General features: G+C 37.7%; 1 protein-coding gene across 1 annotated transcript in view; it reads left to right on the top strand.

Moving 5' to 3' along the window:
• lypd6 (LY6/PLAUR domain containing 6) overlaps positions 1–8,601 on the top strand; it is a 44,649-nt gene extending 36,048 nt beyond the window's left edge. The window contains exons 3-5 of the mRNA XM_056466107.1: positions 719–817; positions 3,436–3,566; positions 7,313–8,601. Of these exons, the coding sequence (XP_056322082.1) occupies positions 719–817; positions 3,436–3,566; positions 7,313–7,489 (407 nt within the window). The 3' untranslated portion in view covers positions 7,490–8,601. The remainder of the gene's footprint in view (positions 1–718; positions 818–3,435; positions 3,567–7,312) is intronic.
• Positions 8,602–14,109: the final 5,508 nt, after the last annotated feature.

Raw genomic sequence — 14,109 nt, 5'->3', positions numbered from 1 at the left:
TTCCCTAGGGAAACAAACAAACAAACAAACAAACAAAAAAACTTATGCAAAAGATCCCCTTCGGTCGACAACCAAACACGGACACTCAGTGAGAGTTATTGAATAGATTTATTGTTGATAAAAGTAGCAATTCAACAGAGCATTTCTTCAGGGGGGCCACTGGCCAAAAGAACAAACAAGAGAATCTGCAATGTAAATAAACGAAATAACCTGTAAGTCTTTAAAGAAAAAACTGGAAGCTTACTTTCCTGACTTGAACCTAAACAAAGTCAAAAGTACTGGTAATCAAAATAAATAGGCAGGTCACCCCTACAAGCCTAAACTCTCAAAATATTGTAAGCATACGTATTTGGACAAAAATAAAGTTTGGTCGTCGATCGGAGGGGTAGAGATATCCAGGTGCTCTCCAATTCCAGCAACCATTGCCCCAAAAAATGAGCTCCTTGAACTCTCCCAGAAGTTAAATTTTTTTAGTGCAACCAGCAGCTAATCGAAGCCTTGACCACATTAACATGAGAGCCTTTGGGATAAGAAAAAACAACACAAGAAGGCAGTACAAAGAAAAAGACACTTGCAATGCGCAGCAACTTTAGTCATAGCAAGACACTATTCACACTCTTTTGTACCACATAATCATTACCAGTTTTGCAGTCACTAAATAATGATCTCATTGTGTTTACATCAATTATTATTTGTCATCTGTTTTTTTTTTTTCCAGCAACTCCATATCCAGGAGGATTTAAATGTTTTACCTGTGAAGATGCACCTGACAACTATGAATGCAACCGCTGGGCTCCAGATCTCTACTGTCCACGAGGTACCGACATCTCCATTCACTCTTCATTATTATTACAGAGTTCTTTTATTCATTTTCATAATTATTTATTTTGATGATTTCTCTCTATTTCGGTGTGTTCCTTTTTAAACAAGCTGTGGTTTTTGATATCAGTTACAAAAAATTTATGAGTAAGGCACAATATGCATCTGCACTGAAAAGCAATCGCAGCATAGTGCTATTTAAGTGCATTTCAGGATTAGCATTTTCCAGATCTTGCTCTATACGAGTTGCTTCACATATGTATTTGGTGCATGTTTTTGGTATGACTAGGCTCCCATATAAGGAGGCTGATGCTGTGTTGGGTCTGATTTACAGCTGTGTGTTAATGACTGTAACCTTACAGACACTCATTCCTGCAGTAAAACACATGCTGCTGCACATCATCTGCACTTTTGCAGGGAATGTGCACATCTCCTGGAATGCTCAAATATGGTTTCGTTCTACGTTTTCACACAGATCTGACACATTGTGCAACATTGTGATATTGTAGCACTTTTCAGAAATGTTTAATGTTCTGCGATGTCTGATGTAAAACTAATATCTGCAGTAATAAATAAAAAGAATGAAACTTTATTAATTTCCTCACACTCCAGTGGTTCGAAACATTTATGAATTTCTTTCCACAAAACAAGATATTCAGAAGAATGTTGGGGAAAATCAGCCATTGACATTCTCAGTATAGAACAACTATGGAAGTAAATGGCTGTTTTTCCCCAACATTCTTTAGTTCAGTATTTCTCAACCACATTCCTGGAGGACCACCAGCTCGGCACATTTTCCATGTCTCCTTAACCAAACACATTTGATTCGGATCATCAGTTCATTAGCAGAGACTGCCCTGCAGGCACAGAATGTCAACATGACGTCAGATTGACGTTGTACCCCAACGTCGGGGGACATTGCATTTTGTTTGGAAGTGAAAATCAAGTGGACGTCAGAACCCAACATCAGGCCGACGTCAAGGTCCAATGTCCAACCTAAAATCAACCAAAAATCAACGTTTTTGTTACAGCTTGACTTCGTGTGGATGTTACCACTATGATGTCTATCAGACGTTGGGTTTTGGTTGCCATACCTGATGATTAAATGTTAGTATGTGACGTCAAAATCACAATGGTTTAACTTGTTAGCTGGACGTCGGATTTTGATCACTTTCCAGTACAACCTAAAATCAACCAAATATCAATGTCATTGACGTTGTTATTGGACGTCAAAATAACGTTGTCCTTAGACGCTGACTAGACATTGAATTTTGGTCACCTGATGTCACAACCTAAATCTAAACTAATATTAACGTCTTATGATGTTGTATGTCTGCTGGGTGAAAGACCTGTAATGGGTGTGATGGACAAAGGAGACATCCAAAACATGCAGTGTTGGTGGTCCTCCAGGAACATGGTTGAGAAACACTGCTTTAGTTCATCTTCCTTTACAGAAGAAAGAAACTCAAACAAGTTTGGAATGGCTAGAGGATTAAACAACAGAAAACAACAGTAAACAACAGAAGATTTATTTTTGGGTGGACTGTCCTTTTAAATATTATTTTGCAGTTTAAGCTTATCTTAGGGCATTGCCCCTGCCTTAAAGAGTGATTGACTGAATCATGCATTCAGTTAGCTTGTTCAAAATGGCTGAATCATGTAGAAACTAAGCAAGTGCCTGTCTTAATGAATAGATCAGTGGAATATTGACTGTTCAATAAAAGATGTATTCAGGAACAAAACATTTTTGATGGTTCAAAAACTATATTAAGACAGCTTCAAAGTAACTCACACAACCCCAGTATATAATCCAGATTTGTTAATAAATATGTTTTGTTGCTGAGCTCATTATACCTTGATATTAATTTCTTGTTCATTAAACTGTTGTATAAAATCAATATCACATTTGCTGACATTCAGAAAAACAGCACTCTGCTTTTGTGATATTTCTTAAAGGGGTATTTTACCCTAAAATGAAAATATCCTCAATATATTTACTCATACCTGAGTCCTTTTATGGATTTCTTTCTTCGGTCGAACACAAAACAAGATATTGGTATGGTATAAGTATGTTGGGAAAAAGCAGCCATTGATGTCCATAGTAGAAGCAAAAAAATCAATCAATAACATTGTTCAGAACATCTTCCTTTGTGTTCAGCAGAAGGAAGAAACTCAATGGTGAGTAAATGATCACCGAATTAGTGTTTCAAGAGTTCCCACTTAGATATGCTTGGCGTATAAAGCAGGTTTGGCATGCTGTCCCAGGAAAGAACCCTGAGCTCGGAGATATTTGAGCCCAGGGCTCCCGCCCGGTCGATAAGCATATCAGGAGATCCGAGATCAGGTAGGTCTCAAGAGCTCCCCCTTTATAAAAGGAGGAGATGGGGTGGAAGGGGGGATTCTTCCAAACGAAGATAGAAACAGTAGGGAGAAAATGATCCATTTATGAAACTTCACTTGGGTGAACCATCCCTTTAACCAATCAATATTAGTCAAAACAAAAATCATACAGGGATATTTTTTGCTCTAATATCATGAATTAGATGTCCATTCTTACTGTATTATAATAGCCTTCATCACTCTCAATATGTGATTTTTAATTTATATATCTTCTAGAAAGCAGATATTGCTACACACAGCATAAGATGAGCTGGGATGGAACCACAGTGTCAGTGACGAAGCGTTGTGTGCCGCTGGAGGACTGTCTCCAAACAGGCTGCTCTGACATTGACCATGAAGGAAACAGGGTGAGCACAATTCAATAATCCCACATTACATTCAGAAAGCAATTTACATTTCACTCTGCCTACGGAAATCCTTTCATATTTATCTTCTCATCCCACTTTTACACAGCCCACTTTAAGTGATCTTAAAGAAAACATTTCGAGTGCTCGGTAAACACTTGTGATCTGTCCTGCTGCTTAAAGGATCTGGCTCAGTCAGCGACACTAAACTCTGCTCTTTAGTTAATCCACGCATCCTCTCGAAGTCATTTAACTGAAGATGAGATAAAGTTGTGAGTTATGCTGTGCTCTCTCAGTAATCCTTCTCTGAGTAAATCCTTGCTGAAAGGTGTGCCTGGTCACCGCCTCGACTCTGTGTTTTACCTTTGACCTCCAGCACAGGACAGGGAGTTATGCAGAGGGCAGGGCAGATGTGAGGAGGCCAGATCCTCAGATAAACCTGCTGTAAAGATGACACAGCTACACTAAAATGGAAAATTTAGAAGCTGAAGGTTCGCTCTGAGGTTAAACACATAAGTTTGTAATCTTCATTTTGGTAAATAGCAGCTGATGTGTTTTATTACTGACATTTTGGTCTAATGTTAAAAAGACTTTTAATTAGACTTTTTAAAATATAGCCAATCTTGTTTAATTAAGATGATTGTTTGTTTTGTCAATGCAGTCACAAGTGGATGACTCTAAATACAGGTGTAACTAGATTTAAACACTAACATGCATCGTATAAAATACTAGGTGTGAACAACGCCCAAAAGCAGTTCAATCATCATGATATTTGCATACTCTGTTTTGATTGGTCTTCTACCTTGCATATATTTAAATACTGAAATATGATTTGTTTATTTTTGCATATATTTAATCTTCTACAACAGTTTTTTTAGGGCCGCGTCACATATAGCGCTCTGTTTTGCACGAGGGTCAGCTAGAGTCTTTAAAACTCGAATGGGGTCATTGTATTGTTTTCTTTACATTCACTAGACAATCACATTCCTTTGCTATTTCAGGTTTGTAACATACATGAGGAGTGTGCTTTTGTAAATCATGTTAAAATGTTTAGAAGAGTTTTGATGTACAAAAAGAGGAAATGCTTCATTTTGAACCACACACTATGTCTGAAAGAAAAAAAATATCCTGGCCACAAAATGAGAATCTGAGTTAGAAATTTGCTTCCACAGTTTATTAATTGTGACCCTGGACCACAAAATCTTGCACGGATACATTTTTTCAATAGCTAAAATCCATTCATCAAGTCAAAATCATAGATTTTGTTTTCATCAGAATATTAGGTAAAGTATATGTTCCATCAAGACATTTTGTACATTTTCTGCTTTAAAAACACTCACCGGTCACTTTATTAGGTACACCTTACTAGTACCGGGTTGGACCCCCTTTTGACTTCAGAACTGCCTTAATCCTTTATGGTATAGATTCAACAAGGTACTAGAAATATTCCTCAGAGATTTTGGTCCATATTGACATGATAGCATGCAGTTGCTGCAGATTTGTCGGCTGCACATCCATGATGTGAATCTCCCATTCCACCACATCCCAAAGGTGCTCTACAGGATTGAGATCTGGTGACTGTGGAGGCCATTTAAGTACAGTGAACCCTCCTGGAAGTAGGCTGTGGCGTGAACACGATACTTAATACCCCCTACACCATTACTCCACCACCACTAGCCTGAACCATTAATACAACGCAGGATAATTCCATGCTTTTATGTTGTTGATGCCAAATTCTGACCCTACCATTGGACCAGCCTGTCTGGCACTAACAACCATGTCACGTTCAAAGTCACTTAAATCACCTTTGTTCCCCATTCTGATGCTCAGTTTGAACTGCAGAAGATCGTCTTGACCATGTCTACATGCCTAAATGCATTGAGTTGCTGCCATGTGATTGGCTGATTTAAATTTGCGTTAACGAGCAGTTGCACAGGTGTACCTAATAAAGTGGCCGGTGAGTGTATATTAAAACCAAACTTTTAATTAGTAATGTGAATTGATAAGATCCTAATTTAGACAACTTAAAAGTAATTTTCTCAGTATTTTTAACCCATAGAATATTTCCATGTTTTTAGTTTTTTCAACGTTAAATTTTTTATTTTTATTTTGTTAAAGTGTGGCAACAAATAAAAAAGTCTTGGTAATAAATGAATAATTTTTTTCATATTATTTATTTTTCCCCACGTCATAAGTTTTTTATTTGTATTTTCCTGTCTGACTATTTTTGCATTTTTGACTTTAAAAAAAAAATTTACCATCTAGTAGTGTTGAGTGATTTTAGTTTATTTAATGTGTTCTGGACCATCGGCTATGTCAGCTTATTTTCAGCTGATTCTCTTTGTTAAATCAGCACCAAAGACACTCTAGCTGTCCGTGAGATGTAGTCTGTCTGTCCAGTGTGATATTTTAGATTTTTTTTTCTTTTTTGAGGCTACATCACAATGGCTTTACTCAGCACTAGTTCTTTAGGATCAGAATAGTGACCCTAACTAGGGCTGCACGATATTGGAAATATCTGATATTGCGATATTTTATTTTTGATATGAATGCATATTTACAAGATAGTTTGAAGATTGTCTATTTGACAGTCTTCTGGGGATGTCTAACAGTATTCAGATACAGAAATAAATAATCACAATGCAAAAAAAAAAAAAATGTATTTCATGCTTTGATATTTACTTGATCTAAATGAAATTTCAACAAGAAACGAGACAAAATCCAAAAAAATTATTGTTTTCACTTTCAGAAGAAATGTCAAAATTAGTAGTTTTTCCTTAAAACATGCTTAATTATCTGTCAATGGAGTAATTGAAATAATCTTATTTTCACTTTGAAATGAAGATATTTGGGCTGGAAACAAAACAAAAATTTGCACTTATTTTTAACATAAATTTTATAAATAACTAAATACAAATAATCTTTGTTACACCTCCAATCTGTAACCAGGAGATGTGACACTGACAACAGGGGTGAGGATCCAAATGCAGGGTTTTATTGACAGGATGGTCAGGCAAGTAATGATCAACACAGGAGCAAACAGATCTATGAGGGCAATCCAGATTCGTAGTTGAAATATCAGGCAAATGGTCACAAGGCAGGCAGCAGACAGGAATAAAACAAGAAAACAAGGCGAGGATCAAAAACACGGCAAATGCAGACAAAGGAAACTTGTTGTAATATCACTATAACAGATAACAAGACTCAGCCATGAGTGTCTCAAAGTGAGCTGTATATATGTGTGTGTAATCAGTACTTGAGCAGCATGAGCTGTGTGTATTCAACCAGTCAGAATCAGGAACCGGTTGTGTGTGTGGTGCATGACTGGTTCTTGTAGTCCATTTACCAGCAGATTTGTAGTCCTATATGAGTGTGAATGTTTTCCAGCAATCTCTGGTGGTTAGATCGCTGGTGATCGTGACACAAACATCCCTTCGTTTTTGTGTCCAAACACTCTTGAAATGCTCAATCAAAAGCCAAAAAACACATGCAAATGGTTAACCTTCACTCTAATATTGTTAAACTTAGCAGTGACTCTACAAATCCTGGTCAACTATAATTCAGACTTAACTTTGCATATCTTGTGATGTGACTATTGCAGCTGCGCACATTGGAATATCGATGCTGAATCAAAATATTGTGCAGCCCTATCCCTAACCTTCAACATTACTTTAGGAAGTGTCCATCAGGTACATTTTTTTGTTCAATCTCTTTCTCACTCAGTTTACTGTGCGGTTTTGTGTGTGCAGGTTTGTACAGCCTGTTGTGAGGGGAACATCTGTAACCTGCCTCTCCCACGAAACGAGACTGATGCCATCTTTTCCACCACATCACCCATTAACAGGAGCTCACAATCCACACAGACTCTCCCACTGCTGCTGCTTTCTGTCTCCATCACCAGCCTGATGCTCCACAGTATTAACTGAGAGAGAAAGTAACCTTTAGGAAACCTTTGACATGTGCCAGTCAGCTGTGGGCTTCACCTTCCTCAAAATGAAGTGTTAGTCGTGGGACTTTTATTATGAATTCTATACTAATGAAAAAAAACAAACATTTTCCCTCAAACTGAGTGGACTTTGAGAGAATAAGGGGATATTTATGGCAAAACTGACACAATCCTGCACATTTGTTGTTGTTGTTGTTGTTGTCTTGAATTAATGTGAGTTGTTTTATACATTTGTATAGATATATTTATTTTTTTATCATCCATTTTTGTAGGAAGCTGCGCGTGTCGTTGGCTGTAGGTATGAACATAATTTTAGGTGAATTTTCCAACCTCTCACTGTCATCACGGAAAAGGGCTTGACACCTCGGAATCAAGTTCAGCATATCACCCATCCCGCAATGGAGAAAGAGCTTCCTCACTCCTAAAAAGAGTGTTCTGTTTTAGGTTTTGCACTGTGTATTTGTGTCATAATGTATTGGTGAAGCACTTGTGTACAGTCGTAGTGATCCGCATTAAACGTCCATATATATTTAGCCTGCAGCGAAGGGCTTTGTTATTATTAAAAATATATGTATGTTCCTACACATTTGTCAGTGTATTGTTGTGTAATGTAATATTTCCTAATCTTGATTCCTGGCTGACTGTGCAATCAGCAAAAAGTGGTGAGTCTGCAGTGACAGTGTTATTTCTTCCAGGCTTTATGATTATTTTAGGCAGTCTGCCCGGCTGTAAATGAAGCTGTTTCCTGTTTCTCCTCTGTCTTTTGTCGAGTTGTGAAAAGTATTGTAACGTTCACATCTGTTTGTTCACTTCAGTGCAATCTGAAGGGAATGGTGATAATAGCTAAAGGGCTCGAAACATTTACTCAGGTGACTGTGGACCAGTTAGTGCCAGTTGATTATCATAAAAACTTCTTTTAACTGAGTAGACCAGAAAAAAACCCAATCTGAGGGTTAAAGAGATAGTTCACCCAAAATTTGCTGTCCATCAGGCCATCTAAGATGTACATTAGGTGTCTTTTTTTCTTCAATAGAACATTAAAGATGATATTTGAACTGAAGTCCTGATCTTGGTGATTCGTAAAATCTGTCAAAGTCCATCATCTGAAGATTAATTGTAATGATTTTTTTGTTAATGGTCAATTTCAAACACAGAACAATCGTTTCACTTCACGCAATCTCACTGTCATCAGGAGCCACAAGTATTCATTTTGTTTTGGCTGGATGTGTTTTTGATTCTCAGACCTCTGGTAGTCATTTTATGAATGAGCAAAGATCATGGTTTAACTCTCATGTTCACTTATGGGTCAAAAATGACCCATGCACCATTTTAATAGCAAAAAAAAACCTAAACATAGTTTGTAAATCTCGAAATTTTGCGTTTTTTTCTTCTAAAGTTACCCCAATATTAGAGGAAAAAACTGATCATTTTCTATCTTGATATTTTCATGAAGGATATACACAGTTAGGGTTGTTGTCTGTGTCAATTTTGACTTGCCTGCTATAGAATTATTTTAACACCACAAAAAAATGCTGACACATATATGCACACTCCAACACATACCCCATCCCCTCCCACAAGCACACGCACATACACAATAAGAATCTACTGCTTTAACTTTTATGCATACTTAAAACTTGTTACACTTATGCAGGTACCTTTAGCATTAGAAAAGATACGTTGTAGTTAAAAACAACCACAGATTAAACATTGATTACTATGCTGGCCGAGAGAGCTTAACGTGCTGCAATTTAAGAAAACACTTGCAATTACAAAAAACGTTAACAAATTGAGAAAAGATAATCAGTTTGACAGCACACATGCTGCGAATCCTCACAACGCAAACACATTTTTAAAAAACACACTGCATTTTCTCACAACACAAACAATTTACGAAAACGAGCTGCAAGGAGACACAAAAGCTGCGGTCACACTGGGCTTTTCCTCCAATAGACTTCCATTCATACGCACAGGAATGCGTCAGACCGGAAACACAGGGTCATGCGTGAAGTTTCGTAGGTTGCTGCGGTGCAAAGTTCAAGCTTGGTGAACTCTGACCTGCGAAATCGCATCACTTGACTGCGTGAGACCAGTCGGGGATCAAAACAGGACCTCTCTGCACAGATATTTAAAACATGGACCAATCGCTCGCTTTTTTTAATGTCTAATCATCTTGTTTAATCCCTCCCCTTTTCGCAGCGCCGTACGACAAAATTTCGCACACACAAACTCTGGTGTGACCGCAGCTTAAAACGTGTTGGACTCGGCTCGGTTATGGTTATTAAGGCTAATAAATACTAAAGACACGAGAATCGGGATATTAAACTGACCACACACAAAAACCTCACCTTTCAAAGATCACCTACAACTTCACTGAGCAATAGTCATGGCACAGGGGCGTCTGTCACGTTCCCCTTTAAACATTTCCTTTGCGTTCCGATGTTTTTGTGTTGTGCTAAAATGCTGCGCGTTTACGTAAAATGTTTGCGTTGTATGAAAATGCAGCACATTTTTTAAAAATGTGTTTGGGTTGTGAGGATTTTCAGCACCTGTGCTGTCAAATGCATGAAGATCGTTTCTCAAATGGCTGACGTTTTTTGTAATCGCACGTGTTTTCTTAAATTGCAGCACATTAAGCTCTCTCGGCCACTGTAGATTACATACGAAATACTGCACACTGATGAGGGAAAACCTAGACACACAAAGAGTTTGTGATTTGTTTTTTTAATGCGAAATAGATTTGAAGATTAAAATAACATTTTGTCATTAGCATTAGCATTTTTGACCCGAATGTGTAAACAGAATTCTATAACAAGAGTAGGGTTAAGCTAGACTTCTTCAACTCTCCTACTGAAGAAAAAAAGTCACCTGCATCTTGGACAGCCAAAATGAGCAAACCCCTTTAATGTTTCTGAATGTGCTGATGTAAAATCAGTTCTCCTCAGCTCAGATTGATCTTCTAACATCTGTTTTACTCTCATTTTAACCATAACAAAGAAATTGTAATAGGGTTGTAATAGGGTTGCATGAACTTTTTTATACTTACAAAACTGTGGATGCCGCATGCCATCGTGTGCCAAGGCTTGTTATAAATGTAGATATTTTTTCTACACGTTCTTTTGTAATATCCCTGTATATTCTCATGTACATACTTTTAGAAATCTTTTTAAAATCACACCTTTGGAGTACATCTGTAACACTTCTGTGGTCTCTCATACATGTCGTAATGTATTCAGTTGAAATCGGAGCGTGTTTTGTTTACTGATAATAAAAACGTTACACTGAATAAATAAACGTATGATTTTTGTTAAGCTCCACACATCATGATTCGACAACTCAAATGAGTTTGTGAATGTTCTCGTCAAATGAGGCTGTTCAGATATTTCTGTTTTGTTCCATTTTCCACTCAACCCTGACATACGCTGTTGTTTTTTCCACTCAAAGAGGCAAAGATAAACTTTCTAAATTTGGCATATGTAGTTCCCTTTTGACTTTTAATCCTGTGGTCATCCATATTAAATTCACAACCGAGTGAGAAGATTCAGGTGTACAATTGAATAAATAAAAAAATCCTTAACTTATTTAACTTACTTGTGTTTTGCTGTCCAGGAAAGTAAATACAGTTTAGCCCTGAAACTACAATGAAAACTACAGGACTGTGTTTCTGCTGCAGTTAAAAGATAACTTTTGCTGTATGTTCAAACTACTTCTTAAAAATTCATTGAAGCAACACAGTTTTTTAGGACAAGTTAATTGAATTATGTTCAATCAACTTGTTCAATCCACTATGTTCAATCCAAGTGAAGTTTATTTATGAACTCATTTCGAAAGGATCACATGCTTATGATTGCCCACAGCTGGTCCCACATTAGCTAACACATGATGCACCAATCAGACGATTCTGAACTCACAAAAAATAACGAGAGTTTCTCACCTCAGTTATCTTCATTAGAAGAATCCCCCATCCAACCTTCCTTTTTCAAAATAGGGTGGCACAGCAGCCCAGTGGTTAGCACTGTTACCTCACAGCAAGAATGTAATTGGTTCAAGTCTTTATCAGGCTAGTCGAGGTTTCTGTGTGGAGCTCACATGTTCTCCCCATGCTTGCGGGGGTTTCCCCGGGTTCCTCCCACAATTCAAAGACATGCGACATAAGTAAATTGGTCAAACCAAATTGGCACCATAAATGAGCTTAATCAGCAGTATATCTCTTCACAGCAATCCCTAATTTGTCATTAGCCATAAATAAGAAGGGGAGTTCTCGAGACCTACCTGAGCTCAAACTCTCCTCTCGCCCTGCAAATGGGAGAGAGCCCCAGGCTGGAGGATCTTATAAGCTCAGGGCTCTCTCCCAGGACAGCATGCTAAACACACTTTATAATCAATCATCAGCTAAGTGTAAACTCTTGAAGTCCAATCGATTTGTGTTGGGACAACATGAAGGAATTGTGTGGAACCCAGCATTTTTTTTACAGTATACTCAAGACACTAAGTGACAACCAATTACTGGCCTGGCATGTGCTATAGAACTATTTTTGAAGTCCAGATTGCTTTGAGACAATCCTCCAGCCTAACAGACATGCATTTCTAAGTTGTTTTCATCTAGAAAGCGTCCGCTGCGTTTAAAGATGTGTAAAAAGTTTTAATTACATTCTAAATCATATCAAACGCATTTACTAAATGTCCGTGTTACAAGAACAATCTAAACACATTGGAGATTGGACAGGTTTGGGTCTTATTTTGTGGCGCTTCAGATTTACGATTGTGTAGTTGCTCTTTGAAATCCAGCAGGAGAAGAGGAAACACAACTGTCATTAAGCCCAGTGGCAGAGGTCAAAGGTGAACACCCAGCATCCCTCTAGTGACTTCTTACTTCACAACTAGGCTGCAGGTTGAAAATGAAGTCAACCCTTTTCTGTTATAGAGGCATTTAGTAACAATCCATGAACCATTGTCTTATCTCCACTGAATTACACACTGAGTTGGCTTCATATGAGAAAATGAGTCGACAAAATATGTTTTTTAATTAATTAATTAAAAGCAATGAAAGGAAAAAAGTCAACACAAAAGCTTCCTTGAGCTTCATGCTTTAAAAATCCAGTTTTCTCGGCTCATTCCCTGCCGATACAAAGTCAAATTTCCCCTCTAGAGCTGAGCTGACTTTCCAGATGAGCAGTAACATGTTTTTAATGATCAGGAGCTGTTGCGGGCCGGGTTTCAGGTACCTGGCCTGAAGTCCAAAGAATGAGCCTCATTGTTGGAAGGCATGGCAGCATATCCTGTTCAGTACAGCCATGCTGAGATTTTAATTACTCTGCTACGGAGCTTTGGGAGAGATTGAGAAGCAATGGAAACAAACGCAGGCCTTCTTTACTGTGGGAAAGTGACAATCGTCTGCATTCAGCATCACTGAGCCACACATGAAAATACAGACTTAATACTGCACAAGATAAGAAGACAGTTATTCATAGTGATTTTAGCTGTGAATAATGACGACTGTTGTCAAACTGCACTTTACCAAGAGCACTAAAAGCATTTATGAAGGGCCAAAAATCAAACTTGATTGAGCCTTGTGGGCCGAAGGTAAATATAGTTTCCATGGCTAATTTTCTAATTTATTTAATAATGTTTAAAAATGACTAGAAAACATTGCTTTATATTTACTAATACTGTATTTATTTACATTTTATAATAAACGTATTACAGTAAAAACAAAACAATCTAATTTATAACAGAATTACACTAGTTGTTGCCTTGATTTGCTCGCCGATGTCTTCTGCATAGTCCTCTGTCTGTCTAGTGACAGTTTATCCATCCATCTGATTCATTTACAGCATTTAATTCATTCATTCATTTTCTTTTCGGCTTAGTCCCTTTATTAATCTGGGGTAGCCACAGCGGAATGAACCGCCCAGCATTTTATTAAAACATTTAATTTCAGTTGTTTGTATTTTTGTAGCTCAGCAATAAAACACAAAAAAGTTTACATTAATTTAGAAATGAGGATATCTGTGTTTAATACACTCAACCCAACTCTCTCCATCAGTCTCACTCTCCTCTCAGATGGGATGGTGGGCCAAATCAAAGGTTACAATTTGCCAACTTTGGCCCACTGGCTCTACTTTGGGCATCTCAGACTTAAAGGGCTAGTTCCCCAAATCTAAAAATTCTGTCATTCATTATTCATCTTCATGTCATTCCAATCACCTGAGACATTCGTTAAATTCCCAAACAGAAATTAAGATCCTCCATAAACAACAGCAGTCCCAAGACTTTAAAAGTCCAGAAAAGGAACCAAAAACATTGTCATAACATTCAATGTGACTTCAATGTGTTCAGCTATAACCTTACAAAGCTCCAAGAACACATTTGTGTGTGTAACAGAGGTCAGCTAGTGAAGTTCTGTGCAGGTAAACCTCACTCCTCTGACCTCTAAAAGGTGCTCTAGTGACAGGCGCTAGAAGCCACAGTTTTTAGCCTCCTTGTTAGAGCAACTGACTCCCACGCAGAGAGTCATCGGTTCGTAGGACCGCCAGGGTTACATGTGCCCCTAAAAATGTATTGTTTACATCAGTATATTACAAAAGATGTGTAGATGTT

The sequence above is a fragment of the Danio aesculapii genome, chromosome 9, assembly GCF_903798145.1.
Source record: "Danio aesculapii chromosome 9, fDanAes4.1, whole genome shotgun sequence".
NCBI lineage: Eukaryota > Metazoa > Chordata > Actinopteri > Cypriniformes > Danionidae > Danio > Danio aesculapii.
Note: the sequence above shows the minus strand (reverse complement) of the source record. Positions and strands in the feature narration are given on the sequence as shown.